This window comes from Falco peregrinus, chromosome 2, assembly GCF_023634155.1.
Source record: "Falco peregrinus isolate bFalPer1 chromosome 2, bFalPer1.pri, whole genome shotgun sequence".
NCBI classification, from domain to species: Eukaryota; Metazoa; Chordata; class Aves; order Falconiformes; family Falconidae; genus Falco; species Falco peregrinus.
Window position 1 is genome coordinate 113,468,623 of NC_073722.1, and position 23,286 is coordinate 113,491,908.

Consider the following 23,286-nt stretch of genomic DNA (forward strand, 5'->3'; position numbering starts at 1 on the left):
CAGCCATCCAATTATTGTACTTTCAAGGAGGAGGACTTCCCTGCTGTGGGAAGCTACATGCAAATGTAATTTTAAAAAGTAGGTGATGTCGCTGCTGAGATTACTTTGAAAATCTTGCACAGAACACATTGATCTAGCCTTTAAAATGAGGATCAAGTTGCCAGTAAACCACCTTAGATAGTACTGAATTTTAGATACAGCGCAGAAACATTAGAAAAGCCAGGAAACAGTCCATCTGTGTAAAACATATACTTGCTGATTTAATATATGTTCTCTTATCACTCATGCCAAACACATTTACTGTCTTACGTACACACCCTCTCTGCATTTTAAAACTAAAAATACTAAGAAAATCCAGCAGGGGGCACATATTACATACTTTAATTTCAGTTTAATCATACAATCTAGTAGTTGAAGTTATTCACGTAGATCAGACTCTTAATGCACAAAGCTGTAGGCTTTTCTAAAATTATGTCATAGCAACATCTCCATCTCCTCCTTCTTCTTAGAAGCAAACCACCGCAGTTACAATCACCTTACAGTCTTCCACTCGCCTGCTATTAAGTTTGCTGGCAAGTACCAGGTATTGATATAAAGATCAGCAGCATCCAAACCTCCTTGCTTTCTAACCTCACACAGCGGGAAGCTAGTTGCAGCTGGGTAAGGAGGCCGATGTAATAAAACTCAGTAACAGCAGACTGCTAATTAAGTAAGCTATTCTTTAGTGCAGCGCTGGGGTTGCACTGGGCATAGCTGCACCGGAAGTGCTCCAACAATCTGGCAAACCTTTAGAGATCATATACCACAAAGTTATATATATTCATAAGATTTCAGAGAACTCATGAGGGTTCCTGGAACTCAATATATGCAAATGTCTGGTCCACCTGTGCAGTCATCTTCCCCGGTGGTCTCTGAGTGGCCGGAAGGCTTGTAGTCTTCTTCACTGTGCATGCGATTGACCTTTACTTCTGTGCAAACTCAGTTCTGGGATCAGTAGACCATATCCTTCAAGGCTATTGTTGCCATTCCCTTAAAACTTTCTTATCTCTGTGGTCCTGTGTACGGGTTCTCAAGACTGAGTTGTCTACCATGAGATTATCCTGGTCCCCCCGTTTTTTACAACCATCCAGAGCCTCTTTGTTGAACCAAGTACCTAAGGTACTCACAACATCTTCCTTGGTTTCAGGGCCTTAACCCTTTCAGTATCTTCACCACCACCTCTGAAGTGAGAAGACTTTAGAAAACCTGTACAAATAGCTTCTGGGTAGCTGTGAAAACAAGCTAAATTACAGGAAGGATGTAAACTTCCTCTGGTGAATTGGCAATAATTTTACTGTATAAAACTTCCTTTATTTAATTATTGGCTACTAGGCCTAAATTGGCCAAACACTTACCTATGTCTTTAGCACTCACATCACACAGGAAAATCATCCATGAACTGGGACTGTAAAGGACTGTGATGTATAAAGCCAGCATTGCCCCTCTTGTAGCTATGATAGCACCTGGCTCTGTTAGTTAATGAAAAGTATTCTGCTGCAAGAATATAAATATGCCTAAGCGGTGGACAGATGTCTTTATGGTGCTTACTGTAATCACTTCTCCAAAACACAAGCACAGTGTGTCTACCCTTACAGTGTATCTGGTGAAGCAACAGGTGCACACTTACCCCTCAGAATTATGGTAATTCAAGGCAAAGTAAAAAACTGAAGACGACAGCAGTCATATGACAAACACACACCCAACTTCCATCTACTTGCTTTAAAGCTGTGAGATGAGCAATACCAAGGATCCTGCTAGTTTGACCAAGTATCTTTCAGATACTTACATTAAGATGTGTATTTAGAAGTCTTTCATAATGTTTCCATGGTAGCGTAGCAACAGCCTGTCTACACTTCAAATTGAACTCGATGATCCAGACCTTCAGCAGTTAACTTGTACTTTACCATTTTCAACTTAGCCTGTTTGGTGGTTTGTTTTGGTTTTTTCTGAGACTGCTAACAAAGTGGTTGCTTCATTCATGGTTTCTTAAGTGAACTTCACTAGAAAAGGAGGCTGAACTAAAATCTTATTCCAAATGCTACCAAACTTCTGTACTTTTTTAAACTGAAATTCAGAGCACACAATATCATAACTAGCACAAAAAAAATCTTCTAAGCAAAAGCTCTGGGTTCTTTTCACCGATTTTACTCTGTTATCTGTCACTTGATTCTAAAGAGCAGCAGTAAATCTGAAAAGCATTTGACATATTTTATTATAAATGTTCATCAATACAGAACCAAAGTAATCTTTATAAATATCTACAAAAAGCACAAATGCAGGTTAAAATTCTCTAGCATGAGCAGACAGCTCGCAGCTTTCAGTTTTTACTTTCTAAAAGCCCATTCTTAGGAAAGAAATAATTTTAAAAGGCTTTTTTTTAAAAAGCAGGCTTTTTTTAGTGGTTTTGGTTTTAACATTCACTGTGAAAACAAAGCTCTGTTGATTTATCAAAGAGAAAACAAGAAAGGGTGACACATGACCTTTTTGCCCAGCGAACCTGGAATAATCCCACCGTGTTGTGGTTTTAATGCTGATTTAACTGAAAATGGAAACTAGTCCAAGGCATTTCAAAACTCCCAAACCTTTCATACTTCTCTGACACACCGCCTGTCCACCTCAGAGTCAGCATGAGGACCGAGCAAGCTGTAAAGACTTAATTCCTGTCCACACTGGAGATGGTCTCCCTAAGAGTCCAGGTCAAAGTGCGCTACAGTCTTGCATCTATTACAACTGTTCAGAGTATTTTGTACCTTCCTAGCTACCCCCTTTCCGGTAATACTAAGTCATGCAAACACACAATCTCATGTACAGAACAGCCCCAGCTCTTGCTGTTCTTCACGATCAAGAAACTAATCCTTGACCCCCAGTACGGGCTTCAAGCCTCTAAGTAAATCACTTTAAATTTGACCATTACAGACACACACTGTTGTGTAACATAGTAGTTATCTGTTGCCCCAGTCAGCAGGTAAGAGGCCATGTTCTCTTTCTGCTTTAAGAGAACAGAACAATGCCTGTTCGATGTGTCTGCCTGCACGCATGTATGAAGTTAGGCGTTAGGGTTGGAGGAGAGGCAATATTGCCCTACTGGTCAAGTTCTCCAGGTTATTATTTGCTAACAGAATTTTCCTTGTCAGTCTGCTATTTCTTTTGTGCTACGCTCAGAAAAGGGGAATTGAAGGTGCTGTCTTCTGGAATTTTACCTGCATTATAAGAGGGAACATCTTCATAGCAGAGTTACCTGTCGCTACATAAAACTGTGTCCCCAGCCTAACAGAGGCAGAAGCAGCAAATAAGCTTCCTGTGATCTTCAAACACAAGAATATTAAAAATCCAACCTACTACTAGAACCAAAGTGACAGCATTTGACTTTCCCTATGGGTTTTTTTCGTGTTTTTCAAACCTATTTCTGTATTACTGACATGCTGATGTGATCAACACTTCGGGGCACTGCTCAGCAACACTTCAGCCACGCAGCTGAATGTAAGCAAAGGGACAGTAAAAAAGCAAGAAATAACACTGCATTCCGTTTGCAAAATGTCACTTTCCCCATTAGCATACCGTACTTGACCCTTCTGGCTGGAGAGGTTTTATTCAAAGCATCGCAGATGATTGTATAGAGACTGGACATAGGTAAAGACACACATGGGATCTGGCTTGTGACCCATCACCATCATATCATCCACTTCTATCAGACGGTCGCAGTGAGCCATTTTCCTGTAGTAATATTAAAACAGATAAAGCAAATCAAGAGTTAAGTCTGGGGCCTGTATCTACTTCCAAGATTCATTTGCTGCTCTGTTTTGAGCAGCACGGAGGCATTTAAGAAATCCTGAGGTTTACCAGCAATATTTCATTTTAAAGTGAGTCAAGCTCAGGTTGGAGATAGTTATTTTTGTGATCATGGAATATTCCTGTCCTTTCTCTCTCTTCCTCTATAGTGGGATCTGATCCAAAGCCCTGTTTTGGATCAGGTTTTGGGTTTTTTTCCCACCGATTGCCATTCACATCCCTTGTATCTGTAGCATGTAGTCCAATCTCATGTTCCTCTGCCCAAGTCTCAGTAAGCAGGGCTGTGCGAGTTTGCGAATCATGAGTGATTATAAATGATGCTCCAAAAGAATGGAAAAAAATGAGAAGAGATGAGATGTGCCAATGAAGACCCATGTGGCTGTGGACTGTTTCTTCAGCACCCCCGTATCTTCAAGGTGTGCGTGATCTCAGATGATCACATTGGAGAACTGGAGCCTGATAGATCTGGACCAGCAGAAAGGAATAGGTCTGCTGAGACCTAAGATGAAAAATCACAAGGGCAGGAAGCAGTTTGATCAGCAGCACTTGCATGCAAGTGAAGAGCAGCAACAGAGAGAATAGCCTTTTCTGGCACTAGATGAGAACAGCTAGTTTAAAGGCAATCAGAGCTATGAAGTAGTCATTTCTGTAGATACCTCTTACCTAACGTTTCTTACTGTTGTATGCATGCTGTCTTCTGTTCTCTGCTGTACTTACTCTTATACATAAAAACTGAGATAGAAAAACACTGCGACTTTCCTTTGAGAGTTGTAGATAATTTTACTTTAGAGATCAGCTACCTAAAAGTACCACAGAATCTCCTTCAACTCACTGACAAGCAACAACATACATATATATGCGTGTGTGTATAAAACCCTTGTAATTCCTAAATGACTTCCTTTGCTAGGGGCTGTAATAAGGAGAGCCAACATTACGCTAAGATTTTTCAAAGTTTTTCTGTGGAATGGCAAATCCAGTTCTGTAAGTTATTGCTTTAATTAAAGAAAAAAAAAAAAGTTCTGAAAGAACCCCAGAGCTTCAGCACGGTGGTACCAGTGTTTGAAGCTGTATCAGAAGCTGCAGGAAACTGCAGCCAGGTATTCCCACATCCTGTTAGTATTTGGAAAAAGCATACTAAACCCAGCTGCATACCACATGGAGTGTTCTTACCGTTACACAAGTCAAACAAAACAGCAAGTAAGAATCATATTGATACTGGGTCAAAAAAGTTACTATTTCTAGCTGACAAGTTCACACTCATAATGACTTTAACAAGTTATCATTTAATTGCCTTGTATGCTGCATCAAAAAGGATCAGGACAGTGTGACTGAGGGTATTAGCTCTGTCTGCTTTACAAAAAATGTGGTTACCAGGTTGAGAGATTGGGAAGCCTTAATCTAACTCTGCGTATGCTGAATTCAACCTTCATTCTTGTTTGGCCAAAGAAATGTACAGACAGAGGTGAACGCTCCCACAAAACCCAATTCCAAAAGTTACTCGACTTGCTCCCTGCCATTCAGGGGTCATGGTTTTTCCATACAGACTGGATGGATGTATTAACATGCCTCAAATTCAAACTGGGTATCAAGCAGGTAGGACTGGCTAAGAAACTACAAGTTGTATGTCCAGTTCCTATGGACTGTCAGTAAACAGTGGATGCCTTATATGCTCTATGAACTCACATTTCTTTTTTATGATTGATAACGGCAAATTCATTAAGAATAATTACTTCAAGAACAAAATTAAAAAAAAAAAAAAAAAGACAAAAAAACCCCAAACACAGAAGTAGGGCTTTTTCCTCTTCAGTCCAAGCATAACTCAAGAGGCTGATTTATCATCTTTAGTGTGCCAGTGCTAAGGCTGGTGAGCATCAGAGAGGTGGGAAAGCAGAATTCAAGTACTGCCTGAAGACTGTGAAAGATCTGAACATTGAACTCCAGTGAATTATCCTGTGCCTGGGGAAATGACCAGTGATTACAGACTGCCACGTCTCCTGTTCTACGGATTCTCTACGCATACCTTTATTATCTTTTTTGGCATGACATGTAGTGATATAGGATCTACAAGAAGAATGATTATACTCTTCACTGCTCCCCAGCCACATTAGACTTAACTGGAAGCACTTCACAAAGATCTAAAGTGATACTCACTCAGCCATGGTGAAGGCCAGCTCAAAGTTCTGCTTGCGATTAGCTGGGTCGAGCTTATTATAATCAAAAGCCTCAGGAAAGAAAGAATGCACAAGAGCACAGAATGCCATCCCATCATTCCAGCTTGAGGAGAAGTTCTGGAGATCAATGTGCTGTCAAGATGAAAAACACACATGTTAATGCAGCACAGGGGAACAGGGAAGAGAGCTGCTTTTGCTCTCTGCAGTTTTCTGTCCTCTTGCGCTAACCAAAGCAACAGAGCACAGGCTTTATGTTTTTCTTCCCCACTTTGTATATCCATTACATTATTCATATTCTGAGAAAAAAAAGGCATGCTCAGCAATGAAAGCCTTTTGCCCAAAATGCCCAAATGCAAAGCAGACACACAGCCAGGGTCCCTGATCCAAAACCTTGCTGCAAATACTGGGAAGAATGTTGTCAACATCAGCAAGCTCTGGAGCAGGCCCAACACACCAGCTCAGTATCTGCAGAAACTAAGGACACTGCTTATCCCTATGAAATATTTATAATTGAAGAACGGTTCATTTTGTGGCTGTGCATAACACTAGATAAAAACTACACTTGCTTGCTTTGCTTTTCAGTAAGGCCCAACTCAATGCCTGTTTACATAGATAGGTAGAAATACAGGAAGAATAACACCTACTTCAAAACCCAGTTCTTAGAACAAATGCTTACTGTTACCAACTGCCACAGTGAAAAGAAACATAATTGGGCTCTTGTTTCATTCTTGCCTTCCCATCATACAAAAGTTCAAGCCCCAGCTTTTCTGGTAAGCAACTAACAGTAATTTTCAATAGTTCTGCTTATGTATACTATAAGAGTTCAACAATACAAATTTTACAGTAACGTTGAAAAACATATTACACGTGCACACACACAAAAAAACCTAGAAAAAAATTTCTTTCACCTGGAAATTGCTTTGGTAATTGCAGTTTAAGGCCAGGTAATATGACTAAAATCTGAAGTGCTGAATTCTTTTAGCTACACTGGTGTTACCTCATAGAAATTAGCTCACTAACACCGTGTAATTCAACTTCAACCACCTACTACAAATTCACATGTCTAAGACCAGTAGAGAATACTTTGGCCTGCTGTGTAGCAGAAAGGCCGTAGTCTCCATGTACTAGCAAAGTGTTTTTCAGATCCTTCCATATATAATGAGAATGCAAAAGTCACAGCCTGCAACTAAGAAAAAAAATGTATGGGTGTATACTGAAGTCTGTATCCATAGCACAAAAATGTAGGCTTTCAGACAAACACCAATGCGTTGCTTCGACAGACATACAAAATCTCACTCATGCAATCCTTGATTGTCTTGAAGTGCTGCCCATGCAAGCCATGATATTTGCATTATCCGCACAAAACCTGATGACCTTGAAGAAGATAACTCATTGTCTAGCATGTTTTACATTCACTTTTAAGTATGCCTTGTTGGCAAATTCTCCGGAAAAAGAAAGCGCTGAAAGTGCTAGCATGTCTTCACCTTGTATCCTATGGTTTTTGAGCGACACCAGTCTAACAGAATTTGTTTAATGCTGCTAGCGCTGGCAACCCCGAAACTCTGCGACCTCTTCAGCTTAGGTCTGGATTCTCCTTTTCCTCTGGAAAATTTAACAGAGACCAGATTAAATTACATTCTAGAAAAACTTAAACCTACTTGTCAGCAACATCTATGCAACCTTGCCCAGGTCAGCCCCTGTACAGGTGATATTTGAGAAACACGTTGTTGAAACTTCAACTTGTTGGCCCTGCAAGAAAAACTCATTTTCATTTCACTAAAGCCTAGGATTCCAAGCCCTCTTCTATTTAAATCATACCCCCATCATGGTGCATAAAGAACAGTCCAGGCCTTTGGTCCTTCATGAATAGCAACAGAAAGTCACTATATTCCCAGTCTCTTATAGTGATGGAGAAGGCAGCTTTCACAGCACTCTTTCCTGATAAAAGGCACCTGCTTCTTCAGCTAAACAACTCCAAAGCCAGAGGAATCTGTAGCTACAAATTTTCAGGGCTCAGTCTGCAAAGTCAGTGAAGCTATACATGACCTCAATATTGTCCCTTAGCTCAAAATCCTACATTAAGAGAGTCCTCCCACCCAGCTGTCTCTGGCTTGTCCTCTGCTGGCAATAACTGACCAACTAGTTTCCCATTAACAAACCCAGTTCAGAGACAAGGGGTATGACGTACTTCCCACCATCCTGTTCGAATTTCTCAAGAAGTGCCTTCCTGGCCAGTGTTCCTGTAGTCCGTGGGAGCGTCTGAGACCGCACCAGTTCTCGCCTCCTTTCAACTCGGCGATGTACAGTGGGAGGAGAGGAGTGAGAGCTGGGGGTCACATCACAGTGACTGTCAGTGGCACTGGAAAAACATAACATGAAAAGTATGTGGTTAAACAGAAAAGTAGCTCTCTGCAGTGCCTGGAGTCCGCATAAAGGTCCCACTGTTGCATACTCCAAACCTCCAGAACATCTGTTTCAAGAGGACCTGTATGAGTCAAAAGCCATTTAAGTAAAAGTCAAAATTTTATTGACAACAGCACTTAAGTATAGAAGAGTCTAAGGTACTTTTACAAATGAAATATAGCTGGACACGTCACGAATGCTTCATAGCACTGAGCATAAGAACAACTAAACACCTTTAAGAAAAAAGAAAAAAAGAAAAAAAAGAAAAAATAAACAAGTTGTGGCCAAACAGGAGCACTAAATCCCTTTAATTTCCAGCTTTGGGGTTCCTGAAGGGTAAAATGGAACTTTAGGAGTTCCTGAGCTCATGTCAGTGTTGCTTCACTGACCACAGGCTGGTAATATGATTGAGAAATACAGGATTTGTCCTGGTTTCGGCTGAGATGGAGTTGATTTTCTTAGTATCTAGTACAGTGCTGTGATTTGGCTTTAATGTGTGTTTGTTTGAGCCATAAACCACTTCACCAGCATTAATGATGTAAGCCACTTGGAAATGTCGCCTGTGACAGAGATGGGAAAACTGAGGCAAAGAGCAATGACATCAGTATTACACATTCATTTCTGGTACAGATGTAGGTCAGATCCGAGAGCAAGTTCTCTAGGCTGCTTAGTGTATCACGATTCAAATACTGAAATGCTGATGTTGGAACTAATTCAGAAGAAATGTAATGCCAAATTTGGGATACTTTTCAAGGCAGATGCAAGCCCAATTTAAGATATTTAAATCGGCTGCCCTCCCATTTTCCTTGATGGATATTTTGCATGCTGAGGATGCCTCGATATACCTACCGGTAGTAATTGTGATACCATGTAATCCTACACTAAGCAACCGTGACTCTGAGTTAATCAAGAACGTGTAGTAGTCCTCAGCAAGGCATTTATCTCCAAACTAAACTCTTGGCTAGCCAAATTAAGGATATCTGACAGCAGTCATATGTTGGTTCCCAAAAATAAACCCGAAGTACAAATTCAACACAGCTGAGTATTTTTTAAAAGTGATTCTAAAGTACTTGACAACTTGCTCCTCCTAACAAAAATCTACCGCTGGCACTGAGAGTTTTACTAACACCGTAACAATGCAGAAACCCACAATTAGGTCTGCTTTAAACTGCTCTGCAGATGATTTTTATCCCTTCCCATCTCAGTTCCACTATAGCCCTCAGGAAAGTTCACAACCTTTAACAGGCTTAAAATACTGCACCTGGGACCCATCTGTTCTGTGGCCTGGAGGGGCAGCCTGAAGAAGCCCCCCACCTCCCCCCCAAAAAAGGGGAACAAAAAGTGCTAAGGCTATCCAATGCCATGATCACAGGTGAGACGCTTATTTATACAGCCTACCAGACACCTTGTGAAAAGAAAGGCATGAGGATCAACCAAGATATGGCCCTGCTACAAGAACCAGAGGCACAAAAGAGCAAGTCAGGCCAGGGGTTTAAGGGGAATGAATGGTCCTGAAGCTAGACATAGAGGATCTTACATGTGGCACGTTGCTGATTTCATGTGAGAAGTATGATCAATAGAGAACCTGCTGTGTCAGCTACAGGTACAGCTAGAAATGAGGACCTGTACAACCTGAGACCATTCAGGGTATGTATTCAAGCACTACCATGTTGAACAGAAATAACTACATACGGTACATCACTAGGACGGTTTTAGTTCAGGTAGTGTGATTATTCTAGTAGTTACTGGCTGTTATTCCCTGAAAGCAGAAGTGTGATTAAGAGACATATGCCCATTTGCACGTTGTGGGACATAGTACATCCATTAAATGTATTACCGAGGTTAATGTAACATAATAGGGCAAGTAGATTAATGTACAATTATACATCCAGTGCTTAAAGTACAGCATCTGTTCTCCAAGCCAGCAGAACACCTGTCCTTTGAGACTATACTGACCACAACAGCCTAAGAAAATGTCAATAAAAATGCGTACCTTTCACTCATTTTGGTTCCACTACTCATTCCATAGCTCACAGTTGAGACAGACTTAGTGACAGAAGTGGCATTCTCTGTATAAAAGCAGGAAAGACAAGATGCGTCAGGGCAGAAACTTCTTTTATCTCCTTTCCTCAGTATGTTTTCAAACCATTTCCTGACAGATAGCCACACACTGATTTTTACTCACCATAGCGAAATGCTGCAGGCCTCTGTTCTAACTTCCAGTATGAGCTAACAAGCTGGGAAGGGATTTTCCCTGGGGTTCAATCCCGCTGCAAAATTGCTGCACTGCAGCAAGGGTGGTGTAAACATAGCAGAAAAGGCTGTAAGAGGATGCCTTTGGTAAAATTGCATTGGGAAGGCTGGAAAATTTCAGGGCCTTGTGCAGACCTCAGAGGAGGGCACACTGCCACAGACATTTCAGTGAAAGGAAGAAATGGTGCTACAGCTCAGCTTGCAGCAGTCATTCTGGCAGATGTAAGGAGACTTGGGAAGTCTGCCATGACTGAGAGCATAATTTAAAGTACCTAATTTCCACTAGGAAACATGGTTCATAAAGAAGAACAGACTCCAAAAGTTGCAAAGGTGGCTTAAAACCAACTTTGCATCTTCCTCCCCCCACCCCTATGGTTCTACCTTTCGTGCTTTGCCTCTTAAGAACCTAGCTCTGGACTCCAGCTATCCTCTGTAAATGCAGAACAAGAGTGGCCTGCCCAGTTTTAACACACTAAAGCCAAAACTTGGTGCATAAGCCAGCAGCTCATTTACTGAAGGCTCCTTCTATACACAAAGAAAAACTGGCATCTTTGTAACAAAATCACTGTCCAAATCACTCTCTAAAAATGCTGAACTCTCCCCACTGCTTATAGAAAGGATCCAGATCAACTAGACTTCTCACGTGAAACACCCTGGCAAATGCCAGCATGCAGATGTGACAACTTTGGGACCACAAACAACTGCCAGATATTTGTGCAAATCTCAGAGGTTTTAAGCTGAGGAGGAGGAGTGTGATCACTGTTCTGGATGAGCTACATCTTTGCTAAACTGACACTTAAGACCACTGTGAAATGCCAGTACATTGTGTAGACAGTAACAGCATGGTGACATCAAAGTACTATTGGATAGAGCTCAATTAATCTATTCTGACTAAAATCAAAAATCCTTAAGGCATTTTGTCCTTTGACACATTCATATGTGAAGACTACTTGTTGCTATTTGGCTCAAAAGAATTTGCTTCAAAATCCATAGGGTGGGCCCACTACTTTCCAACTGCCATTACCTTGCATTCAGTCCCAGTTTTCACTTGGGCAGTTGAAATCTTCACCACTCAATCTGTTCTGCCACACTTTTCTGGCACCTATTGTTTCCACTGCAGAGACTGCCTACTCAGTACACAAGTTTACCACTGTGTAAATAAGGATAAGCACCCCTCACTTTGAAGTGACTGAGAATCTGATACAGCAGAACAAGTATCCATGCTACCCGGGAAACTGAATCTGCATGAAGTCTTGTTAGCAATATTAATATTACCACGTACCTACCAATCAGAACTACATGCTCAGATCTGAATCCCCCAGACATGAAGCACGGAATCCCTCTCCATTTGTGTTGCATAAGGACATGCTGATAGGAACACTCACCTCCAGTGGCAGATGAACCCATTGTTCTCATCGTACTTGAATTCCAGGTCTTCACTGAAACAGCAGAAAAAAATACAACAGAAGGCTATGCTACATTCTTAGCATTATTCTTTCAGCTTTTATCTGATTAATCTGCAACCAATGTCTCTTGATGGCAATTCTATCCGGTCTCTCTCTTTAATTTCTGACCCATACATATTATCTAATCTGTAAGTGTCACTATCACTAAATGTCTATGAAATACAGCTCAAAGATTAATGACTTGAGTATGAATGAGACTGATTTCACTATCACTAAATGTCTATGAAATACAGCTCAAAGATTAATGACTTGAGTATGAATGAGACTGATTTTTTAGTTAGACTTAATTTAAATATAGGTAAGAATCTGCAATCACTCTTGACTTGTGTATATGTGTCAGTCTGCTGTTGGCCATTCCTTCCTCCAAATGACTGTGGAACCCATTAGCCAAGTACCTGCCTAACTTCTCAAGGGGCCTAAGGGTCTCAAAGCACTAAAAGCTTCTGCAAATCTCATTAAAATAGCTGGCCACATTGAAGAGATACTTATTCAGTAACGGTGCTAGAAGATAGGCTACACTATGAACTCAACTATATTAGGCAGTAAAAGTTCTTATAGCCTAAAACTCCACCTAGGACCCACAACAGTCTAAATCACAGTGTCCGAGAGAAACGATTTTAGGGATGGACCAGTGGGGTAGGGGGAAGGATATCTGGAACAGACCGGGGAGAGCAGGGGCAGGTATATATGTATACACCATGGTATATGTAGACATAGAAGAAGGTTTCATAATTGACACTAGGTCTGTCCCAGGGCAATCCCCATAGCACCAGTTTCTTGAAGGAAAGAAATAGGACACAGCTTCAGCAAACAAATTATTTTTGTCTCTGTTACCTGACTGGTTGGAAGTTTTCACTGCCATCACATTTTTGCTCTTGCTTTGTCCCAGCAGGCCAGCAGATGCATTAGTTGTTCCTGTTGAACAGGTGTTCTCTCCTGAAAACTTCTCTGATGTCCTGGTTACTGCAGTAACAGGAAGGTGTGGCATCTGTAAGGTGACTGCAGGGGCATGAGCTTCAGGAGAAGAGTCTGACGCATGAAGAGAGGTCAGTTCATGGTAGACTTTTGCCTGACCTAGTGAATAAAAGGAAAAGGAGAGAGGAAGCAAATGTAGTTGCAGATTTGCAACAAAGTTACAAACCAATTTGCATGCAACAACTTTATTTTCCAAGCCATTGGCATTGTTCCATCTAGTTCTCCATGTGGCACATTATACCATTTCCAGCATGCTGCAGGAACAACCCTAGTGTAAGTGATCATACCTGTCCTACATGAATCTCAGCAAGAACAACTTCTTCATATCACCAACCCACTAGCACCTGCATTTGGTAACCTCCTCCTCTTCCTCTGTGCAGCCCCCGCCCCCGATCTCCTGCCACGGGTAGGAAGCAGCATTCTTGTTTTGTTTGTGGTTTTATGAAACACTGTGTGCCTCAGTTTTCTCTAAAATGGAGACAGTAAGTCCTTCCTCTACTGAAGGATGATGGAAGCAGACAGGTAATTTGCAAAATGTTTTAGGATGCAAGGCTACAATGGCATCTAGAATAGCAGGCCTTATCACTACTGCTACAAGATAACATGACAGCAATAGTCTCTAATTTATGAAATGCCATAGTGCATGCTTAACAATAAAGTTTGAAAGTTAAACTCCTAATTAGGAAATAAATTACAACGGTATCAGTGCCACAGTACAGTATCCATGCTAAAACCACAGAAGACGCTAATGCTTCCAATGTGTGACAGCTGCTCTAAGGTTGCCAGGATCAGGTGTTTTACAAGTAGCACTACTCCTTATGCCCTGTTCCTACCTGATGAAGACTGATGCCCATTTTCAATGATGGAAGAACTAAAAACTCTTCTAAACTCAGGTTTGTGGCGGTCATCCAGGTCTACGCTCTGTCAGAACACACAACAGACAGGACAGTTAATTTCAAACAGCAGCAAAAGTTAGAAGAACATCCAGAAACTCCTGCCAAGAACAGGTCTTCCTTGTGCTAGCGACCACAAGACAAGAAGGGAACAATCATCTACTCTCAAGAGCCAACCTGCAAACTGAGCACTGGCAATGTAGGACTTGTAGCAATCTTCACATACTTGCCCTCAGACCCCATGCACCTAGGAGGGGAGGGGTCTTCCACTTTTGCCAGATGAAGGTATCACCATCTGCTGCGAAGGCAATAAACAGAAGACTCTGCACAATAGTGGCGAGAGTGATTGAGATTCCATAAAATACCTAATGCTCTGTAGGTTTTTTTGTTTGCTGCAGAAAAAATGACATTCAGATAATGTATTGTAAAAGCATTATGTAAAGTATGATCCTGGAACTTTAGAGCTGCATTATAATCTGCAACTTCTGTAAGGATAGGGGTTTTTTTTCTGAGAAAAGTACCAATTTTTCCCATAATGTTTGCCAATATTATTCCAGGAAACTCAGCCAAGGATTTTTTTTTTGTTGTTGTTGGTCTGGAGGGGTGGGAGTGTGTGTGCATGCACACGTGCAACAAATCACAAGGAACTATGAGATTTTTGGCTGCAGAAACTAAAGAAAGGAGAAACTGCTTCACAGACACATGATTACTTCAATTAAAAAAATGTAGATTCCAAGAAGCAGTATATGCAAGAAGTAGAGTGAAATTCCCCAACACAAAATCCATGAAAAAGTTTTAATTGATGCTAGACAGGTATTGAACTACAGACTGGCCACCAATGTTATGAATAAATAAAGGAAAAAAATCTGTCATGTCCCATTATGAACATAATCCAAAATACTTAGAAACTCAACCCAAGCAAGTTTTGGTTTGGCTTGGTGGTTTTTGGTGTTTGTGTTTTTGGGTTTTTTTCCTTTCTTCAGACAGACTGACTGAAGATAGATCCTGGAGAAGATTTCATACTGCAGGTAAGTATAAAAAAACCAGCACATAACAGAAAAGGAAAGAGGCAGGCTGTATACATGTAACAACTTAGTTTGTCTGCTTTTCATACACAGGAAATATGGAGCAAACTGGTGGTTTGATTTTACTTATTTATGACATAGCTTCATCGTAAATTATTACAATTTTTATTGGGTGGAAAAATGTATCTTATGTAAAATACAGAAACCACGTGATCAAGATAAATAAGCAAAAACAGTTTCTGGGAACTTGTCTGCTTTTTACATGTACCTGTTTACACTCATCCAAACTTAATTAAGAACACCAGACAACAATGTTAATGCACCTTGGAGATTTTTTAAAAAGTGTTTAATCTTGTTAGGTGTTGCAGACTACAGACTGTTTTAATATCCATTACATGAGACACTAGAACTGTCACTACCTCAAGTACAAATCCCAGTCAACCCTGAAAACTATGGTCTGAGATCTTGCTGAGAATTTGTTACCTACTATTAGATTACAGTTAAGGCAGCCTAAACCCAATGTTGTCACCAAGTTGTGGGCCTAGATTCTGATCCTCCTAGATATTTAAGGGTCAGCCTCCAACTGACTTCAATGGCACACAGGTTTACATAGTAGAGCTACGTAAGAGCTACATGCCTACACTACTAAAGCTGAGGAAAATCCTTCTCTTGACTTTAAGGTTGGGCCCTACATTCTCAGATCACAATCGGTGTCCAGGCTCTTCAAGACTACAGCATAATTTGGAGAAACCACTGAAGTGTGGTAAAACCCCATTAACTTGACTTCAGGATGGGAACCTACTGCCTTGTAAGCAAGTGTCTTACAAAGAAATATTACAATAAAACACAGAGAGGAACAGCAGCAAGACACTGAGATACTGTGAACTGTCTCTAAGGCTCAATTTGGATGGTGTATTTTATTATATTGGGTTGTATACTATTTTTTTAGCCTGGGGTCAGATTCTCATGTCAATTTTTTCTGTGCCAGAGGTGAGGAGAAGAGATAGGATCACTTGGATAAGATTTTCAAACAAAACAATACAAAGTTCAGAGGAGGATTGAAGACTTCCTGAATATGTGGAAGAGGTACTTTCAAGAAAAGACTTGTAAAGGTTTCTAGCCAGGTGGTTTCATTTAACTCCTCTGCCTAGTTTCTACGTCAATGATCTTTCTGAGGTTATATATGCACTTACATGCTCTGCTAGATGAGAGTGCAGAGGTTACATGATGAGCCAAGACACTCCTCAGTCTTTTTACCACTACCATGCATGAGACACTGGTTTGGTTTTGTCTGTTTGTGTTTTTTAAAAAAAACCCACCACCACCACCACCACCACTCAAGGAACCAACCATGCATACCGCCTGTTTTAGCACAGCGTTGCTTATGGCCCCATATTTCCACTGATGCCCAGCAAAGGCCTCAGGTGCACCTAAGAGAGCTGGGAGTTAGAATGTCCATTCCACAACTCTGTTAGCCTGCCTTAAGGTAAGTTGCAAGTCCTATAAATCAAATCTGTAATGAAGTTCAGTATATCAATGCAAACAAGGAGAACGTTTGCTTCATTTTAATTTTCCTCTATCCTTCTATTTAAAAAGAAAGGAAAGTAAACTAGATCGGGGAAGTTGGGATGTTCAAAACTTCTGTTTCCCAGCATGTAAAACTTTCTAACAAGCAAAAGCACTATGATTCAGCTGTCTGGGCCCCACAATTCCTGTGGGATCTCTCCCATTCATAGGCTTCATTACAGACAGGTTTTCAGAAGAGATCACATCCAACAAAGCCACGCTCCTTAGACAGCTGCTCAGCTCAGGCCCTAAAGGAGTAATTAGTTCTTTTGCAAAGCCAGTCTGCAAACTGTTTTCACAACACACCACTGAAACAACTTCTTTAAAATAACATTTTTCTCTCCTGGTAATTAAAAATATTTTTCATTTTTACACCACCTGCTATCCCTGCAGCGAATGCTTCCATATGCACACAGTCTGACTTTACTGCCACTAAACTGGATCTGTGTCATTGTATCCCTATCTTTTAATCTGTGAAAATTAAATTATTTTGAAACTCTTACATCCGTCAAGAAGGTGGTACTATGCATGAGTAAATTCAGTTACCAGTAGGTGCCAGGATTAACTTGAGAAAAGTACATCAAATATTAATTATACAAACCGTGCAGAATCAGGGGTTCAGAACTTTTATTTCTGTATTTAATGTAATTGACATCCTAGTCAACAATTATTGCCTATATCCAGAACTGAAATGTAAAGAACAGCTAGTGCAGCTCCCTAGAATGTACCCGTGCATACAGTTCGAACTGTTTAGCCACTCGTGTCAGCCATTATGACCGGAATGTCTTGAATGCTTATGTAGACTGTAAACATGAGTCTACTTTATAAGCTGGGGACAGGGAGCAGAACAGTCAAATGACGTGGTCATTGCAAAGATCACGTAGCACCTACAGTGGCTTCCTAATGCAGTGACAGATGCTGCATTCATTTATTTTATGCTAACCCGATTACCACAATTTGGGTAACAGTGCTGGGGAAGAAACTGATACCGGGCTGGAGGATGGGGAAGACCCATGTGTTGATTTAACACTGGGAGAATCTAGGATCAGATTCTACCATGTACTTAATAGTGTCAGGCTGCAGTACTTTAAAATCCACTTTGTTTGGAGATGCCAAGCTCCTGACAAATGCATGTGTAATGGTAATTCTTCTGTCAATGCTGTCTACATAGACTGTAAATAGCAGAGTGACAGGTACCTGTATCTACGCTTAATGAGAAATACTTATCTGTACAACTCGCATAACAACAACACAATGACGAACCAGTGAAGCTGAAGAAAAGAAAGTTAACACTAATATACTCAGGCTTGTTTGTAAAACTAGTATCTCTGTAACTCAGAAGTTTCCACGTAATACAGGGCAATAACACTTCCCATAGCTGTAGGGCTGCTGGAATTCCTCCTTCACTGCAAAGAAGTTAGACCTTGGAGATGCATAACTGGAAGCTGCTATAAAACAGGCAAATATTGTAACCCAGGAGTGAAAAATCCCACACATTCAGAAAAAGTAAGAACCAGATCGTGAGATTAGAATCACAGACAAATGAGATTCCTCTCTCTCAAATGAGAGCTCTCACTCATCCAAGTCTTCCATAAAAGCACCAATTATTAAAAGGGTCATGATAAAAATAATTGGATCTAGAAATGCTGTTTATCTGTGAGAGGTACCTCCCTCTCTTGTTACAGAGGTCAGATGAAATCGACGCTTCACTTTGGTGAACAGCAAAATCACCGACTTCCACAAGCCAAGATTTGACACTGTTCCTTGCATGTAAAAGGATCATCCAAAAACCACAAATGGAGAATGATGAAAGGTGTGAGGAAATGCAAACAAGGCTGCTAGGCACCAGCAAGAAGTGCACCACATTTAATTCTTCTACTAGAAAGCCACTGTCCATCAGATAACAGAAGTATTCTCTATCTGTAACTGACCCTGCAGCTTGAAGAAGCAGCCTTGAATGCCATGAGCGTATTAGGAAAGCTTTTGCACATAGGAGTAATCTCTGAAGTAAAACAGTAGAAGCACTTCTGCAGAACCTTTTTTGAAGCAAGGCTGTATAAAAATGGACAACAGGGAACGATTCTACCACGGCAGCTTCAGCAGGTGCCCACAGCTATGTCACAGTGAATTAAACCAAAACAAACAGCAACAACAAAAATAATCTAGATAAAGATCAAGGCAACCCTGGCAGGTGACCATGCCAAAAGGACACTTGCAAGAAGTGTAAGAGAACAATAAGGAAGAAATGGAACCATTGGACTTCCTTTATAAAATATAGGAATTGAGAAGGTTTAGAATCACAGTATGTAATATCAGGTGACTGCGGGATCACTTAATCTCCCTGCCTGTATATCCCAGGTCATTATGTCTTATGCAGTTGCTCCCATGCTGACCGACTGCTGGGTTCCATGGTAACCACAGAGAGATATCAGTGGGTAACATTTGTTTAGAACTTCCCGGCTGGTCACAGCCAGCTATTTGTCTCTCTGCTCTTGGACCACTGCAGGCAGGTTCTCTGCAGCAGTCTGTCCACATTGTAAAAAAACTCTTCTGACAGTATAAAACCAGAACACCCTTACAGTGTTTTTAGTCCTCCCTGTTCACAAAGGCATCATACTCAACCGCAAACACTACAGAAAGATCATAGGTGATAAAGCTCCTGCCAAAATGTAAGATCTGATCAACAAAAAAGGTCAAAACTCTTCCTTTCCAGCAATCACAGACAGGTAGGAAAGACCTCAGTGACTGCAAAGGATGACAAACAGCAACAAACAGTTCAGTGAGGGATAAATCCTCAGCAGCGCAGCTATGGCTCCAGCATCCTGCTTTAAAATTAATTCTTCAAACATACCCTATTTTCCACCTTCGCAAAAGCAGCTCTCAGATTCTGGCCTGGTTAGAGCACCAAATTAAAGTCTGGCATCAAAATACCAGAAAGACTCGCCTCCAAATCACAGTGGCTAATGGCTGTTTAAAATTCCACCTAAATCAGCACTTGAGACTCTTATATACCAGATTTCAAGGACAGCATTGCAGAGATTCCCTGAAAATTAGAATTAAAAGGAGATTTGCGTACTTACTTCTGAACTATGCCTGGAACACCCTGGCTTCACTTTTTTCAATCAAATTACCTTGAAAAATAATCTAGCAATATTAGACAATAATGGTTCAGATACTGAAGATGCTCAGAATCTCCAATATCCAGCCTGCAAAAGATAGTCTTAACTCTTATCCCAAGTATTTTGCTAGAAATGTTGAAGGCAACAGCCTTTTATGGGGATAAAGGCTGCATCAACCACACAGTAAAAAGGAATTAAACCAATAATTTTTTTTCCAGAGCAAAAGAGCACATCTTGATATGCTACCATTTCCACATCAGTATTATTTGTTCCTCATATTTCACGCTTATGGAAGCATTTACTAAGGCTAGAAGTGTCACCAGGTACTCGTTTATCTGAAAACATACGCTATCATTTATGGTACTCTGTTTCAAGTGTTCTAGTCACATAACCAGAAATTGCAAGCAACTGAGGGAACACTTTCTCCATTACAGAGAATCTGGGTGACCGACATAGCAACCAAGGCTTGCTCTTTAGCCATTTGAGCACAGCCACATCAGAGCCTTACTTAGAAAATCATGTTTTCACCATATGCATTTGGTGCGTGTAGCTCTAGCCGCATCTCCTGTGATTCTCAGTAGTGAAATTCCTTCTCAGTCAGCTATACTAACTAGGGAAGTTGTCCAGCCTTCCGGGGAAAATTGCTGGGAGGGCACCGAAGAACTAGCAGTACTTGTGTGATCTTCCCTGAATCCTCAAAGCAAAGCAGGAAGGTTCCAATGGAAACAAAAGTTCATTCTGTGCTTTAACGCAGACCGACACATAAGGCTGAATATTGCCATAACCTCGACTCAAAACTTTTCACAGACCGTTCAGCACACACTACAGTGTAGGCAGTGGTGATGGAGCAGGTGAGGTGGTGTGAAGGACCACAGCCCCTTGCCCCTCCCATGTTGCTCAGCTCAGCTGTTCCTTGCAATACGAAAGAGTGCAGATGGCTCCGTGGAACAAAAAGGAACAGATGTGAAAGTTGGGTGTATGCCGCTTACCTTTGACACGGGGGGGAAAAGGCAGCAGTTGCCATGACTGTATTGGAAGGAATAATGCATCAAGCAGCAGCTTTACCTTTTTGCTTGCCCAGCTGCGGGGAGCCTATTCTTGAGTCAGTAGGAATGAAAAGGGCTGGAATGCAGTACAGACTCTGCTCCTTCCCACCAATTTAACTTTGAGTGAATTTCATTTCCAAGCTTTTATTTTCCACCCCCAAAACCTGGATAGACCACAGACCAGCTTTTCATGCTCCAGCAGTCTTAAAGACCCCTTAAGACATGGCTCAACCAAGATTATATGAAGCAGGCTGTCATCTCTGGAAGCCAAGAAATTTTATGTGACTGAATCACGGTGTACTGTCTGGCAGCCACCTCCTGGTGTCAAGGACTGCACAAGAGCTCTCAACTCTTTCCACAGAGCTCAATGCACAGAAAAAGGACTACACAAAATATGTCAGTGCCAGATGAGATTCCTACTAACAGGTTTCCATGCAATGAATTACAAGGCTCCACTATGCAACAGAAAAGAGTTTCATCACTGGGAGGAATGTGCATGTTTAGGTCATGGAGACTGTACTTGCGTACAAGTACAGTTGTTTTTGGTTTGGTTTTTTTTTTGTACAAGTACAAAAAACTAAGCTTGAGTGAGGCCCAGCTCTCGGGATGAGCTGCAGCAGTGCATGACAGTGTTGTGCAGCAAAACTGTCTCACTGCAGGATGCCAAGTCACTGTCTTAGGAAAACATGCTACTGCCTGCTGTATGCTGAGCTGTTCTCTACGAGTTTGGCAACCAGCAAACAACATTGCTGGCACACAGATCCCCCTGAATCGAGTCCAGAAAGGATACGCAGATATTTACACACATATGTATGTCGATAGCTGAGGCTGCCTCAGCTTCTCTTCTTACTTCTAACCACACTGAACTGACAAGTTGCTGCCGCTCTAACCAGGGTCCTAGTTTGAGCACGCAGTGCCACAGTCTGGAGTGTCAGGACCAAGACCATTTCTCAGAGAGCCTCCCAAAAGCCCATTTACCCTGCACTGCAGAAGCAGCCCCGCGTCCCTAAGCGCTTGCAGAGCCTGGCAACACCAGCAAAACATCCGCTCATGCACCCTCTTTGCCCTCCCTCCCTCCCACCGCCAGAACTTACTTGGCTCCGGCCAGCGACCGCTAGCTTGGTACGGTTGGAGAACCTGCCGCCGGTGGGACCCTGCCCCGGGGAGCCGGGCCCCGCGGCTGGGGGGCTCCCCGCCGCCTCGTCCACCCACTCCTGCGGCAACCCCGCCGAGCGGCCGAGGGCCTCCACCTGCCGAGCCAGGCGCTCCAGCTGCGCCCGCAGGCGCCGGTTCTCCTGCTGCAGCTCAGAGACGGTGTCCGCCAGGGGACTGGCGAGGCGCAGCACCTCCTCCACCTGCCGGCCCACCCCCTGCTTGAACACCTGCATGTCCACGTGGATCTCCCGCACGGCGCCCCGCAGCGCGTCCTCGTAGCGCCCCAGCGCCTCGCAGACGCTCTGCGCCTCCGGGCTGCGCCGGCCCTCGACCTCGCCGGCCATGGCGCCCGCGGAGCGCGGCCCGGCAGGCGGGGGTGGGGGGGGGAAGCTCGGGAGCCGCTGGCGGCGGACGCCCGGCCTTCTCCCCTCCCGCCGCCGCCTCTCCGCCCCTCCGCGGGCGCCCTCTGCCTCCTGGCGGCCCTAAGCCCGGCCCCCTCGCCGGCCGGCCCCCGCCGCTGCCGGGCCAGGACGCCCCGCTCCCCCGGAGGAAAAGCCCGGCGGGGGGCGCCTCGGCAGCGCCCGGTGCCCCGCTCAGCGTCTGCGCCTTCAAAAGGGAGATGTAATTTCAGGAGGCAACGGTGGGAAGAGGGTGGGAGAAGGGGCGGGGGGCACACCGGCTCGCTCACAGATGCCCGAGAGGGCCGCACGGTGGGCTGCGGGTGGGGCCGCGGGCGCCGTACGGCCCGAGCCAGGCAGCGGCGCCGGGAAGGGGGAAAGGGAGAGGAAGGGGTGGGGGATGAGGGTCGGGGAGAGACTGAGCGAGGAGAGGCAGGGTGAGTATCTGAGAATGACAGGCTATATTCCTTGTATATATCAACGCATGACAACAGAGAAATGGCAATGCAGACAAATAGCGTTGGTCTGTGACCTCAACACTGCTACATTGTATCTCAAAAAGGCCATCATACACAGTGTGAGGAGCAGAGTCATTCACCCAGATGCTAAGCATAGTCTGCATAGGGCCCCGTAAACATGTCCACCACTGTCACAGATATGCAAGGTTACATGGATTTTACCCTGGGCACCACCATTACAGCTAAGATGCTTCTCTGCCTTTCACTTCTCTAAGCAACTTGGCACAGCGGCATCATTTTCCATTGGCTTTGGTAGGGCTCACCATTAAATGACAGTAGCAGTTGTTAGGAGGCTCAGCTCACCCTGAAGTTCAGGATAATTGAGCAGCTTCTCATCAGGCACATTTAACATTCTTTCCAGGCCAGCTCAGTTCATGGGAGGTAGCATCCTACAAGCTACCACAGTATCCTTACACTCAGAGCTTCCAGTTATTTCCAGTACTGAAGAAGGCTACTTTCTTCTTGACCAG

The 23,286-nt window shown here is 42.8% G+C and overlaps 1 protein-coding gene across 1 annotated transcript; it reads right to left on the reverse strand.

Annotated features, from left to right (window-relative positions):
• Window positions 1-358: 358 nt before the first annotated feature.
• Window positions 359-22,348, reverse strand: SMTNL2 (smoothelin like 2). The gene is made up of 9 exons (XM_027780551.2): window positions 21,840-22,348; window positions 13,930-14,017; window positions 12,956-13,195; window positions 12,041-12,094; window positions 10,396-10,471; window positions 8,188-8,358; window positions 7,484-7,601; window positions 5,980-6,131; window positions 359-3,753 (listed from the first exon to the last, which is right to left on the reverse strand). The coding sequence occupies exons 1-9, from the start codon at window positions 22,242-22,244 to the stop codon at window positions 3,627-3,629; spliced, it is 1,431 nt and encodes a 476-aa protein (XP_027636352.2). The 5' UTR covers window positions 22,245-22,348; the 3' UTR covers window positions 359-3,626.
• Window positions 22,349-23,286: the final 938 nt, after the last annotated feature.